Source organism: Aythya fuligula, chromosome 1, assembly GCF_009819795.1.
Source record: "Aythya fuligula isolate bAytFul2 chromosome 1, bAytFul2.pri, whole genome shotgun sequence".
NCBI lineage: Eukaryota > Metazoa > Chordata > Aves > Anseriformes > Anatidae > Aythya > Aythya fuligula.
Genome location: NC_045559.1, coordinates 75060515 through 75075277, shown reverse-complemented (window position 1 = coordinate 75075277; position 14763 = coordinate 75060515). Strand labels below are relative to the sequence as shown.

General features: G+C 43.9%; 1 protein-coding gene across 9 annotated transcripts in view; it reads left to right on the top strand.

Moving 5' to 3' along the window:
* Window positions 1-14763, top strand: part of PPFIBP1 (PPFIA binding protein 1) — a 110832-nt gene that overhangs the window by 49469 nt on the left and 46600 nt on the right. For all 9 annotated transcript variants that reach the window (XM_032181657.1, XM_032181631.1, XM_032181640.1 and 6 more), the window contains exons 2-3: window positions 9191-9352; window positions 11429-11634. In XM_032181657.1, the coding sequence (XP_032037548.1) occupies window positions 9289-9352; window positions 11429-11634 (270 nt within the window). In that variant the 5' untranslated portion in view covers window positions 9191-9288. The remainder of the gene's footprint in view (window positions 1-9190; window positions 9353-11428; window positions 11635-14763) is intronic.

Genomic DNA, 14763 nt, shown 5'->3' with positions numbered 1-14763 from the left:
CATCTTTGCAGGTAAGGTGCTGCTGCCTGGACTGGGGCTGTGGCATGCAGAGCGCAGAGCTAACTTGTGCATCATGAAATGAAGTAACCCATCATATGCTGTGCTTTCTATATTCCTTTCCATTGCAACAAAAAAAAAAAGAGCTAAAAGAGTACAGGGTGGCAGAGATAAGCACCCAGAATGATTTCTGTGCTGCAGACCAAATTAAATAGTTTGGTTTGTAATTGGATATGAATAAGCTATAAACCTTGACTCTTAGACTTCGGGTGTTTACATAAGCTGTTTGCTGTGTATATGTCTCTGACAGAGTATTTGAAGAATACTTATCTTGTCAAGGCTTAGCTTTTGCACCACTTCCAATGTATTTTATGGATTTTAAGGCGAAGTGCAGAAGAATATATTTGGCTAAACTGGTTGGTACTAAAGTTCTTGCATGGTTTCAGGTAAGTTTTTCCCAAGTGTAAACAATTATATCTTGGAAGGACTCTTGTACTTTATACTATTAAAATAGTTTAAAGCCTTTTCTATGGCTTGATACCTTATATCTTAGGACATATCTTACATTCGGTGGGATAGGCTTTCTGCCTTAGTGTGCTTCCAATAATTTTTATCAGTTAAAGGAAATAAATAATGACTGTTGGATAATAAAGAAATAATGAAATTCAGGGAATAAGGGAAGATCTGGAGTTAGGAAACAGGGTCATTTGTTGCCTTTTGGTACTCCTGCTTAATTAGAGAACAGCATCACTTTGATGTCATTGAGTTTAGCAAATTCAAGAAGAAATTTATAAAAATAAACAGATATTACCTGTTTAAATAAGTCTGACAACTTTGGGGTTATTTATAATTCATAATAACATTTGTAATATATCCTTTTTGTGCCAGTAATGGGAAAAAAAAAAAAAAAGGCTACTTTTATCCATTTCAGAAAGATCTTGTAGATGTGCTTGAAGCCAGACATTTGACTTGCACCCAAGTCTGTATTCTGGCTTCCAATCTTTAGCAGAAGAAGGTCTGATATGGTGGGCACTCATCTGCTTCGGAGTTCCTACCTCTCATCTGGAGGCTGCTGGTGCTTTGTGCTAGTATAGGTGGGATGCTGGGTGCCAACAGACCTTGTGTCCCATCCGTTGTGTCAGTTCCTACGTGCCTGTGCTTCATAAGGGATGCCACCACTACCTGTCAAGTGTTGAGCTCTGGGCTGGTGCTGAGCCTGCAGGTTGGTGGAGTCCTGAGCACAGTCCCACCAGATTTCTGCTTTCACAACATCACAGAAGGGCTGAGGCTGGAAGGGCCCTCCAGAAGCCATCTGGCCCAACCTCCTGCTCAAACAAGGTCATCCGGAGCAGGTTGCCCAGGACCACGTCCAGGTGACTTTGGAAGATTTCCAGACAGGAGACTACATAACCTCTCTGGGCAACTTGTACCATTGCTCTGTCACCTGCACAGCACAGAAGTGCTCTGGGGATGGGATGAGGCTTCTCGTAGCCCTGCTGAAATGGAGCAGTTTCCTTGTATGTCCATGGGAACATGGGGCACGTGTCCATTCTCACCAGGCCTTCTTGCTTCGGACAGTGCAAAGTGACTGCTTGGTTATCACAGAGAGGGACGATTTGAGAGTTGCTCTGCCATACCTAGCTGTGGCATGTGGATGGATTTTTGTGATTCATAATGGAGGCTGTGGGCAATCAGGGTGAAGAGATAGGAATGTGATGGGAAGTTGGGTGGCACAGGAAGAGCTGCCGGGGAGGTGTTCTCACGCCATGTGCCCAGGTGAGACCATGGGGTTTGCTGCCAGCAGCCATGCCAGCAGCCTCCTGGCAGATGATCTGCAGTCTCCAAGAGCTTCTCGTCATTTTGTGTGTTTGACACAGCATAGGGGATGTGGTTGTCTTCTGTTATTCCTGCTCCGGGCACAGGTTGTAACACAGCTTGGAACATGTTTTGGACTGAATCTAGGACATAACTACTTTCTTGTGCCTGCCTCATGTTAAGATTCTTCTCCACAGTGTTCCTGATAAGATATGTACAGCGTTTTCTTATTTTACTTTTTAAACTTCATCTCTTCTTATCTTGTAAAATGTCAGAGCAGCATATTTGACAGGATCCATTTTCTTTTTAATTTTTTTTCGGTCCTGGAACATATAAAACGAAGTCTGCTTTTTAACAGAAATGTTAATACCCCTATTGTAAATTAGCTGATTATATTCATTATTAAGTGTTAATTTGCTGACAGATTGCACTGTAGTTGAATATATTCAAAACATCCCATGAGAAATTATGCCAGAGATTTAGATCAAATTCATTTAAGGCAATTTTTACTAATTATTGAAATGTTTTTTGCAAATAAGTTGCTCTGTGTTCGTGTTTCTTTTCTGCCCAGCAAGTAAGAGCACAAATAGTGTGATTATGTGCGTGAAATGACAGTTTTTTTCATGGAATAGAGCCTCACCTTGTAGAAATTAGTTGCTAAGGTTGTATTGGTTTTGTGTTGCAAAGTAGGAGAGGCAAATCCAGAAGATGCTTCAGACCTCTCGCACAGTCATCTCTTAGATGCAGGAGTGAGACTAATTGACATTAATTTTTACAGCAAAGTGAAATTAGAGATCTTGGTTCTGCTGTGGTACTGTTTCTTCCCCCTCCCCCCACCCTCCCCGTAAAAGATGGCTGTAATTTGTGGACTTTTTTATTGCATTCTTGTGGCAGACTCCTAGGAGAATAGCCACCTCCTCAGGGTTCTTTTTTATTCTCTATAGCTGTCAGAGACAAATCCTAATCAAAATACTCCATTTCAGCGTATTAAAATTTCCGACTTTAAAGACTGTTATGTAGCACTGGGAGAGCTGTGAAACTCTGGTCATCCATTTTATTGTATCATTTCATAAGAATAATCTGTAGCTGATGCCTTCTTTCCAACTGCTGAATGTTTACAGAGCGTGTGTGCACAGATGAGGGTGAGTGGGATGAAAAGGCCAGACCTTACCCTTCCCTGGAGGGGCTGCAATTAGTGCATTTGTGTCCTTGCAGCTTTTGGACCTCCTGGGATGTAGCTGATTCTCCTCAGCTCAGCGAACCTTAAAAAATAATTTTAGAGGATCCTGGGCTTGGATATGCTGTCCCTGATGCCTCATATCACATCAGGGATATGATGTCCCTGAAGACCCAGAGTCTTGATGTCAAACAAGACTCAGGGTGTGTTGTTTGATCTAAGAAAGAGGGAGCCCCTGGGTGGGGACACAATTTCCTACATATGTAAAATGTTAAAGTACTTTTTTTTTTTTAAGGTCTGCCATCTTCATTACATATCAGATTCTGAAATCCATATTCAGGCAGCTTTCTGTTTGGATCCAGCAGACTGCAGTTCCTATTCACAGGGCTCGAAAGCCCTTTGTTTTTATAGCTTTCCTTGGATTTATTTGCAGGGCAGTGTTTTGTTTCCTCTGTAAATCATTTGGAATATATCTTTGCTAGCACTGTAGCCAGAGGGTTTATTCAAAAATAAAAATAAAAAATCTCCACCTACTGAAAAGTGAACAGCATAGCCCTAGCAACCAGGCCGGTGTGTCAGGACCAGAGGAGAGAACATTAAACAAGTAAGACCAAATAACATCATCTCTCTAACAGCCAGGGATGCAATAGAGGTGTCAGCAACAAGATTGATTGCAACTGATAGTGGAGATAACTGCATTTGTATGTTGTTGTGGTTTTGTTGTTGTTGTTGTTTTTGTTTTTTAATGGTGGATTGTAAATATAGCCTCATTGAAGCAGTGCTCATCCTTGTCAGCATGACCAAGGTATTCAGCTGTGAGCCCTAGAAGAGGGATCTGCTTCTTTAGAAAAACAACTGAACAGCCCCCTGCCCCAGCTAGCACTGGTTGTGTATGCACTGAAGGAATAAGGAAGGTAAGTCTTCATTTTCTTGAAAAGCAAGGGGAAACTTATTTTAAATGGTCTGTCAGGGCACTGTCAGTGCTTTCCTTCCAGGTGTGCTCTCAGTGGTATTCTGCCAGGGGTGGATTTCATGTCTGCCTCGCTGTCTCTTTGTGTACTGTGGTTTCTTGTTCATCTGCCGTGTCATAGATCTACCTTTGTTAAAAGGATTTACCTTTTTGTTTCTTCTTGCTTTTGTGAATGAAAGGAATTGAAACTGCTAATCATCTGAAATATTAGCTATTCCTTATTTTCTTAAGGAACTTCAGTGTACTTCTTCAAGATGGCTTTTCACTCATTTCTGACTCTTGTTTTCTTTAGTCACTGCAAGTAAAAGGAAAAAGAAATCTTTGAGTTTTCTGCTAGGTTTTATTTCTATTAGACCAGAGTCATAAAAAGCAAAGCAAATAAAGGAAAATATTTAACAGGAAAGGTTAGTTCTGTTAATGTTCAGCATGAGCTACTCTGAAGCTTTGTGAAGTTGGTTCCCTTCTGTAGGTGCAGTGATTAATCCACTGGTGTTTCAGTATTGTCCTTTCCTATACTCCACAAAAGACTTCTGTCTAATAATTGCATTTCTTTGACTCTCTCCACACTTCCCCTTTCTATGCTCTTCCTCCTGCAGTTTGTTGTCTTTTCTTGTTCTGTGCAGTTTGGTTCTTTAGTCTGCTGGTGTATGAGGTCTTTTGATTTCCTCCCTGCCCATCCGCTCCCTGCATGCTGGTGATGGTGTGCAAAGGATAAAAGCAATTCTCTGCCCTTACCGGGGAAGTATGCCTTCAATATATTTTTCTATCGCAGTGTTTTTACTTCCTGACTACTAGATGTGATGTACTGTGCTGGGAAGGTGGCCAGAGCAGGATGTGCCATTCTAGACTAGATTTCAATGACCACTTTTAGGACCAAATAGCTGGGGAAATGGGATCTTGTTGCGTCATCTCCAGCTGTTTGGGTTAGGGGTTTTTTGTTTGTTTGTTTGTTTGATTGTTTTTCTTTTTTTTTTCTTTTGCCTCCAAGTTTCTCAGCTGTGGCATCGTTCTGGCTGCTAACAGACCCTCCACAAATGGTGGAAGACTTTGGAGAGCAGTGTGATTTCGTGGTCTTGCTTCACTAAATTTTATCTTAAAATTTCTCACTGTTGCTCCTGGGGGTGCAGCTGCTTTTGTTGTGGCAGGGGAGGAAGCCCTGCCCAGGCAGACATCTCCCCTGCCTTGGAGGTAGGGCAAGGTGACAGTGGGGTGAATGTTGAAGGACTCCTGGATGCTGTACGTGCCACTGTTTGCCACTGTGGCTCTCCTCAGTACAGCTGTCTTAAGGATTTTTGATAACCACAGACAACCTTTGTTTAGGAAAAGCAAGGATGTAGAAACAGGACGGGTGACTGTGCCTGGATGAAGGGTAGAGGGTGTTTTTTTTTGTTTCTCTGAACTGTGCCTTTATTGTGGAAGTGTAAATTTACCCAGCACCCTGAGCTGGTGGAAGGGGATGGGGAGCAGAATGTGGCCCTCATAATTCACCAGGAAATGGTTGGCGACCTACTACAGCACTTGGATGTACGCAAGTCAATGGGGCTGGATGGGATCCACCCGAGGGTACTGAGAGAACTGGCAGAGGAGCTGGCCAAGCCGCTTACCATCACTTATTGGCAGTCCTGGCTGTCAGGGGAGGTCCCAGTTGACTGGCGGCTAGCAAATGTGATACCCATCTACAAGAAGGGCCGGAAGGTAGACCCAGGGAACTATAGGCCTGTCAGTTTGACCTCAGTGCCGGGGAAGCTCATGGAGCAGATTATCTTGAGTGTCATCACGCAGCACTTGCAGGGCAAGCAGGCGATCAGGCCCATTCAGCATGGGTCTATGAAAGGCATGTCCTGCTTGACGAACCTGATCTCCTTCTATTGATAAAGTGACACGCTGGGTGGATGAGTGAAAGGCTGTGAATGTGGTCTACCTTGACTTCAGTAAGGCTTTTGACACAATTTCCCACAGCATTCTACTCAAGAAACTGGCTGCTCACAGCTTGGACTGGTGTACGCTTTGTTGCGTTAAAAACTGGCTGGGTAGCTGGGCCCAAAGAGTTGTGGTGAACGGAGTCAAATCCAGCTGGAGGCCAGTCACTAGTGGCATCCCCCAGGGCTTGATGCTAGGGTCAGTCCTCTTTAATATCTTTATCGATGATCTGGATGAGGGGATTGAGTGCACCCTCAGTAAGTTTGCAGATGACACCAAGTTAGGTGCGTGTGTCGATCTGCTCGAGGGTAGGAAAGCTCTGCAGGAGGATCTGGATAGGCTGCACCGATGGGCTGAGGCCAACTGTATGAAGTTCAACAAGGCCAAGTGCCGGGTCCTCCACCTGGGGCACAACAACCCCAAGTAGAGCTACAGGCTGGGAGATGAGTGGTTGGAAAGCTGCCTGGTGGAGAAGGACATGGGAGAGTTGGTTGATAGTCAGCTGAATATGAGCCAGCAGTGTGCTCAGGTGGCCAAGAAGGCCAACAGCATCCTGGCTTGTGTAAGAAGCAGGGTGGCCAGCAGGGCTAGGGAAGTGATTGTCCTCCTGTACTTGGCTCTGGTGAGGCCTCACCTCGAGTACTGTGTTCAGTTTTGGGCTCCTCACTACAAGAAGGACATGGAGGTGCTCTAGAGAGTCCAGAGAAGGGCAAGGAAGCTGGTCTGGAGAACAAGTCTTATGAGGAGCGGCTGAGGGAGCTGGGGTTGTTCAGCCTGGAGAAGAGGAGGCTCAGGGGCAACCTTATTGCACTCTGTAGATAACTTAAAGGAGGCTGTAGCAAGGTGGGGGTTGGTCTATTCTCCCATGTGCCCAGTAATAGGACGACGGGGAATGGGCTAAAGTTGTGCCAGGGGAGGTTTAGGTTGGATCTTAGTAAGAACTTCTTTACTGAGAGGGTTGTTAAGCATTGGAATGGGCTGCCCAGGGAAGTGGTTGAGTCACCATCCCTGGAGGTTTCAAAAGACATTTAGATGTAGAGCTTAGTGATATGGTTTAGTGGAGGACTGGTTAGCGTTAGGTCAGAGGTTGGACTTGATGATCCTGAGGTCTCTTCCAACCTAGACGATTCTGTGAAATTAGCAGTTCCTTGCCCACAGTTAATTTTTTTCCTAAATACAAGGTGAGAAACAAGGGGTGTGCTGTGAGCAGATGTGATACAATAAGGGAGCACTCTGTTCCTTAACACGTTTTGAGCCTGCAGCTAAAATATTTCAGAGGAATTTCTTGTGTTTTTATTTGTGCTCATCACTTCTTGTCCTGTCACTGGACACCACAGAGGAGAGCCTGGCTCTGTCTTCTTCACTACCTCCCATCAGGTATTTATGCACATCGGGGGGATCGTGGGCACTTCCAATTCCCATTTATTAATAGGCTGTTGTGAGTTTGTGGGTGCCCTGTGATGTTGGCCCTTTTCCACTTAGAGCTGCAAGGAATCAGCATTTTGTCTAGGGCAGCAGCAGTCCTGGGCTTCTCTTTGTGCTCTTTGCCTTCAGAGAGAAATCCAGCATAGGTTGTTCATATTCTTCGTTCATAAATAACTATATTTGCTATGTTTTAGCAGGACCTGGTTATCAGAACTAGGAAATCCTAAAAGAAAAGGGACAAGACTGTGTTCAGAATTGTCCTGGTGAATGCCTTTTCAAAAACTGAGTTTGCTACTCTTTTTTTTTTTTTTTTTTTTTTTTTTTTTTTAATCAGACATAGAGACACTAGATGAAATATCTTGCAGGAGCTGCATATTATGCAGGCATTCTCCTGCTTTAAGTTTTTAAAAATCAAGGTCTGCCTCTTTGAAGGTTCAAGTTGCCAATTGTGGTGCTACCACATTTGTAGTTTTGCAACACCTTCACTTCCAGGTGCTTTCACTTTTTGAAGTTCTTTTGGCTTTTATAACTCTGGCAACTAAATAAATAGAGCAAGGCATTTGCCAAAACTGCATTAGCCTGTGCTGTCATTCAAAAATTGTCTTAGTGTTTGGACCTGCTTTATGCAAAAAAAAAAAAAAAGTTTTGATCTAGAAGATGAAATGTTTGCTGATGTTTCAGGGCTAGCATTTCAGCAAAGCTAGTAGGCAGCCTCCAGTAAGAGATATCTTCCAGCTGGGTCAGACCAATTAGGTGACTCGTAGGAGGGAAAATTCAGTTTATAACATGTATTTCTGATGCATAGTAATTTATAACATGTATTTCTGATGCTTTAGTAGACTCTATTCCAGGACTTATGCCAGAGATACTGTGAACAACTTTATCAATTGCTTATGTTGGGGCAAATGTCAGCAGCAATGTGGCCTAGTGCAAAAACCAAATGGCAGGGTATGCAAAAGGTTAAAGCAAGTTTTCCTTCCCGGTGTTTGTTTATCTTTGTTCTGTAACTGTATTTAGAGCAGATGTAGTCTCGCCTGTCCCAGATGAAATCCATAGCAATCTGGGTGTTTTCAGGGGCTCATGTGTCCATTGTGCTGTGTGGGAAGGATCTGCTGCACCTCTGCCCTCTGCAGCCACAGCTCGGACGAGTACTGAAGCACGTGCTTAACTCATAATAGCGCTCTCTTCATGGGTCCCACTGGGATGTTGGCTCTGCTAATTCACCCACGCAGGCAGTGCCTTGGGCAGGCTGGCTTTTCCAGTCTCTACTGGAAATACTTCTCCAGGGACCAGATCTGGCCTTCAGGAGCTTTGGAGTGAGATCAGATGCAGCGTTTTGGTGTGAGTCTCTGCTAAGGTGGGAATGATGTCTTCAGGGGGATGTACCGTGCACACATGCAATTTCCTTCGAGTCTTGGGCATTTGAGATACCCTGCCTATAGGCAAATGGCTGCGCAGCCAGGACTTCTGGATTGTCAGATATCCAGAACTTGGGCGAACAGTCAGACTTTCCTTCCATACCATAAAATTCACGGGGAACAAAAATACAACAGAGAGACACTTGGTTTATTGCTGAGTTGCTGCTTCCTGTTAGCATTAGAAGGCCTGTGTCTTCTGTGTGTGGCTCTCTGAAGTGCCATCTAGGGTTTCTGAAATGCTCTGCAGGATGCCTCATCAGTGGCATGGACCTGTAGGCTACAAGCTGACCAAAAGTAGGCCCTGGGTCATTAAGCTGGTGCTTTGTTTCTTCAAAATGCCATTTCATGACTGGTAATGAACATCTCCCAGTCTTGTGATCAGCAAATGGCCTCAGTTTTGTTACTGGTCCAGCGACGGTGGTGTCTGAATTCAGACAACATGCAATAAAATTAAATTTTCTTTTGCAGATTGAATTGTAGACTTCAGGCTCTGGATCCAACTCACACGACTGGTGTTTTATGGTTCCTTATGGTGGAGCTGGTGATCATCCCTAAGAAGAGAGAAGATGATGAGTGATGCAAGTGACATGCTTGCTGCGGCTTTGGAACAGATGGATGGCATTATAGCAGGTAAATGCTTGGGGCTGCTTATTCATTTAACTGGTTCAGTCCTCCTTTTTCGTACCCAGAAGGCAGAGTTTCAGGCTGAGGAGGTCATATGCTGGTTATTGTGTTTGGCATCTTGCCTTATGGCTTAGAGATTACAAATAAATAGAGTGGACGGTTGCACAGACTTTCACACACAGACACAGCTAAATGGATTGTAGTTTTCCTCCCAACCTCAATCAAAATGCTGCTCAAAATGGCTGAGTGATGCAGTTCAGCTGGTGCATGCAGCACCATGAAAGCCAATGATAAGGCACGTTTCAAACCAGCATGAGTATGTTTAAAGAGCTGCTGCATGGCAGGAAGAGACAGGTTGGCTAATATCAACTATTCTGGATTTCCTTCAACTTGGAAGAGTTAAAACATGAATTGATTTTTCCTTTTTTCAAAATTGGAATACTCTGGGTATAAGCATGTCATTTAGACCTGCCTTTAATATTAGTGCTTTTTATAAGTACCTGTAAATTTTAAGTGGACAAAGGAGAGGGAATGCAGATTATACAACTTCTGCTTTTTAAGTTGAGTCTAGTGAGTTAGAAAATAATGTAAGTGCACAACACAGAGGAGCAAAGCAGCGAGAAGTTAATAGTTTAATCCTATTCCAGCAGCACTATGCAAACAGCTACCCAAACTGAAAAATATTCTGCAAGGGTAGCAACACAGTCATAAAGTCTTTAATAGTTACATTTAAAATTATTTCCTTTAGGGGAGGGAAAAAAAAGACATACGGTCTGTGCTTTGCTTGAACAACAATTTTTCTATGCAATTTTTCCAAAGATATTAAGAACACTTATCAGGCATGCATGTAAAGTGGATTCAGATGGATCATAGTGAATAAAAATACATATGGAAATTTCTAAAGTCACAGCTTATAAGTAGATACTGTTGCTTGGATCAGATCATGCATCTGTGTTTCCAAGAGCCGAAGTTGGTTATAGCAGGATGAGGTTTAAAACAAAAATAAAATGTGATATTGGGATGTTTAAGTCACCACAGACTTTAACCATGTGTCTGAACATGCCTTATGCTTTTGTGGGGATTTTTCACTCCATTTTTTTTTTCCAAGGGGATTATGCCTGCTTTTTATTTTTGGCTTCCCAGATAAGACAAATGAAGGTTCATGGCAGGGCATGTATGGCATAGCTCTGTAGTTTCCCAAAGTTGACAGTACAAAAGCTGATGCTCTGTCAGAAAGACTGTGCTGAGGCATTACAGTATTAAGGTCACAAATCAGTATGGTGAAATTCTAGTTGGAATTAGCTGGGTTGATTGAAATCAGCCTTAATCCTGAATTTGTAGTTCCCTTCCTTACTTAACATATAGCAACTTCTAATATAGGTCAAACACAAATACTGTGAGTTTATGCAAATAAGAGGGTTTTTTTTTTTTCTTTATTAACATGCAGGTGTCAGTGCTACCATGTTAAACTGTTGGGCTTTAATTTAATTAAATTTTTGCATTGTAGAAGTGATTTAGGTTTTTTGTTTGTCTCCATATATCTCTATATTCTTAAAAAATAAATAAAAAAAAAAAATCCAGTGCATTGGAGCAGAGTAACATATTTCTGCACGAGAAGTGCTCAGCACTATTTCCTCTGGAAATCATTGGGGTCTGACTTGGGTCATGTAGTCCCCAAAAGGTGACTCAAAGCATTACCACGTGAGCCTGTTCCCTCCGCATAGTTTCACCCTCCAATGTATCCTTGGGAGTGGAAGCCCAGCCCATGCCACAACCTCTTGGGTGCTGTTATGGCACATGCATCTTCTGTCAGATCAGCCCACCTCCTCCTGTCCACTAAAACTGCCAGTGATGGTGGAATTCCAAATATACATCAGCAAGGGCTTGCCCCCTCCATATTGTAGGGTGCTGTGTGGGGAGGGAGGGGGCAGGATGCAGCACCAGTGCCAAGATTGGTTGAGATCAATTCCTACCAGTAGCAAATGCCACATGACACTTCTAATCCTTGCTGTCCATCTCCTGTGGCTGCCTGTCCTACCTGCTTGCCCTGTGCCTCACTCCCTGTGGTTTTGTTCAATGCAGGTTCAAAGGCACTGGAATACTCCAATGGCATTTTTGACTGCCAGTCCCCCACTTCCCCCTTCATGGGGGGCCTGCGGGCACTGCACCTGGTGGAGGACTTGCGGGGCTTGCTGGAGATGATGGAAGCAGACGAGAGAGAGGGGCTGCGCTGCCAGGTCCCAGACTCGACGGCAGAGGCTCTGATTGAATGGCTCCAAAGTCAAATGGTATGGTCTTGCCTCGTTTCACCTGTGTTTTATGCAGGGCCTTTGAAAGCTTTAGGGTTGGTTTCAAAGAACCAAATGTACAGGGTTTTATTTGGGAGATGCTACAGTGGTGTCGCAGAAGAGCTGTTGCCTAAATACTTTGTGCAACAGGTTGGCGTTCACTTTCTTAGATGTATACTGTGCCTCATTTTAGTGAGCAGAAGTTTTTCGATAACTGGAGTTTCAACTCAGAGGGTTGGGGAAAGTTATCTTTATAGGAGTCAGACACCTAAATGGAAAAAGAAAGTTCTCAATATGAACTTCTCACTAAAAAGCGTATTTGGCAGCATATTTTTTATGGTTGCTATTGGACTTCCTTACCTGGTTTATAACAGAATTGAGTGGTGTATATGCTCAGCATCCCTTTAACCTTGAAACCAAACTATATTTCAATTTGCTGTTTGTGGATCTATTAGTTTCTGTTATCCCTGTTTTAAAGATACCTGATAAGGGTGTTCTTTTCCCCAAGCCTTTTTTTTTTTTTTTTTTTTTCCAAAAATCAAATATTATTCAAAAGTGGAGGCTACCTGAAGACTAAACTGGGAAATAAAATGTATTTATCAGGAGGTGAGTTATATGGCAGCACTTTTAATGAACCACTGGTGTGGCCTTTGGGTGCCCTATGATTGGTGTCTTCTTTACAGGGCCAACGAAAAGACCTCGAAAAACGAAAAGCTCGTGGTTTGTGGCAGTTTGCCTTGCTGTGGAGGCCTGTGTATGCACAAATTTCAATGAAGCTCTAATAGGAAATCAAGGCTTATTTCTGGAGGCTGTGTTTCAGCGTTTAAGTCAGTCTGTGGCTGTTAAAACAGATGAAGTTGTGTGCTTCTGCAGATTTTGCCAAATCTGTCTGTGGCAGCATCCTGGTCCGTCCCCTCCTCTGACACACCAAGATGTTGGCCAAGGTGATGCCATACTGCTGAAATGAGGGTTGCCAGGTCTGTTGAACACAGGTCTGACACTGGACAGGCATACTGTGGTGACTCCGTGTTGCACCCAATGCGTCACTACAGCCAGTAGCTATCAGGATGAGAAACCACCTGTCACCTGATCCTGTCGTGTGGACATCACGCCTCCCCTCAGAAAGGGTTTGTTCACCGTGGAGCTACAGCTACTACACAATGCATTTTTCTCTTGATAAACAGTTTCATCTTGGTGATCAGCTACAGCATGCAACGTTGCCCGGCACACTGCTTTCTGTGAGGGGCCCCAGTGCCCTACCAGCACTGCTGCGGCAGAACCTGTGCCCTGGGAGCACAACCAGGTGTCAGGCTGCAGTTGGCTTGGCATGACCTGACGTGCCATCTAGCGGCACACAAGCTAGGCACAGCACCCTGGGAAGAGGTAGGGACCTGGGTTAACATGGCTTGGCTCGCTTGTGCAACTCTTATGGCAGGGTTTGAGGGGAGAGTGCTCTGTTGGTGTTTTTTTCTTTTTTTAAATAATTTTTATTTTGCTCTGAACTACTCATCTGAAAATGCCTTAAACTTTGTGAAACACATGGGAGCTTTTCCACTGACTCCCATGCGACTTAGATCACAGCCCTGCTGTTGGTGTGGCAGTAAACATTAAGATCAGGAGGAGGCAGGAATGACATTCAAATCAGATCTTTAAAAAATGCAGAGATCTTGCTGGCATCAGCATTTCCTTACCCTGTAACATACAGCAGTGAACATCGCTGTAACTAGTCTCTGCTCTGTGTGGAGCAGAAAAAAGAGGGACTTACCAGCTTTCATGCAAGTATGGCCTTGAAAAATAAATAAGTGCTCGTATGCCACATAAACAGCCTTGGAAAATTAACTTCTTCCCATGGGGTGCATAGTTATTGGTAGTCTACACTGAGCAATGCTGATCTACCATGTGTTATTCTGGAGTAAAGGAGCCCAACAGCCTGGCTTGAGGCTGCAGTGTCTGCTGAGATTAGTGAGGTGAAGGTCAGTCGACCTGTGGGGCAGCAAATGTGTGATTTAGGAACGCCTGGCTGTTAGGAGCTGCAATAGTATCCTTCAGACCCCTTTGACATGGATCACCATGTAGCAGTTAGGCAGCAATGGTTTTCATGGTAGCAGTGAGCTGAATCTGGAAGCGGAAGGGCTCTGTTGTGCTGTTCACTTTAGTGCCACCTGAGCACTGAAAATGATTCTGCAAAAGACAGCAGAAATAGCTATTCCATACATGTTTCTCCTCAGACTGCCTCAAATTATTCCCACATACTCTCTCTTAAAACCCCTAGTAGGAAGACTGAAAGTTAGGCTTTGTACTGTGCTGTAGGTGAAGAGTGTAGGATTTACAGGTGCCACCAGTGTCATCAGTCCCTATCTAAGTAGGGCAGGTTTTAGGTGAAGTGCCCTGATGATTTACAGAAAGGCTGTTTGCAACAACACCCATCCTTACAGAGGAAAGGAAAACACCTCCCTTGTGTGAATTGGTTTAATCCTCCACGCGTGAAGAAGTTGCATCTACCAGACTATTCAAATCCACTAGAACTGGTGTATGATGTCCCAGCTAAGCCGTAACCAAGTCTCCTCTGTCTCAGAGGAAAACAAAAATAGTGTTTGCTGCTGCCAAACAGTGTGTCACAAGAGAAAAATCCTCTCCTGGCCTCCAAAGGGAAACCGCCAATGCCCTAGTTGGGAAAAGTGTCTGACAGCAGTCTCCCAGAGTTGATCACTTCTGTAAAATAAGGCAGAGGATTCAATTTCACCACGTCTGAATGGGCTGCCTTGTGTCCCTGTGCCACTCAGTGACCTATTTCTGCTCCTCACAGTGTGCATGACAGGCATTAGAGAAGTCTGTGCAAGCACTCAAAACGCACTAAAGAGTTACAGTGCCTTATCCTGCTTTTTTTAAATGGCGAATGCCAGATGGCCACGTGACACCAGAGCACACGTACAGTGCCTGGACATCTGGCAGAGCATTTCCGTGAGGAGAGATCAGATGGTTTCCACTATGGAGTTCCAGAGAAGTTGCAAATGCAGCTTTGTCTTGCACAGATAAGCTGGTGTAACTGCAACATTTCCAGTTGTCCATCAACAGCTAAAAAAATGTCTTTGCTGAAATCATGCATATCTCTATGTGCAAATGGGTGGC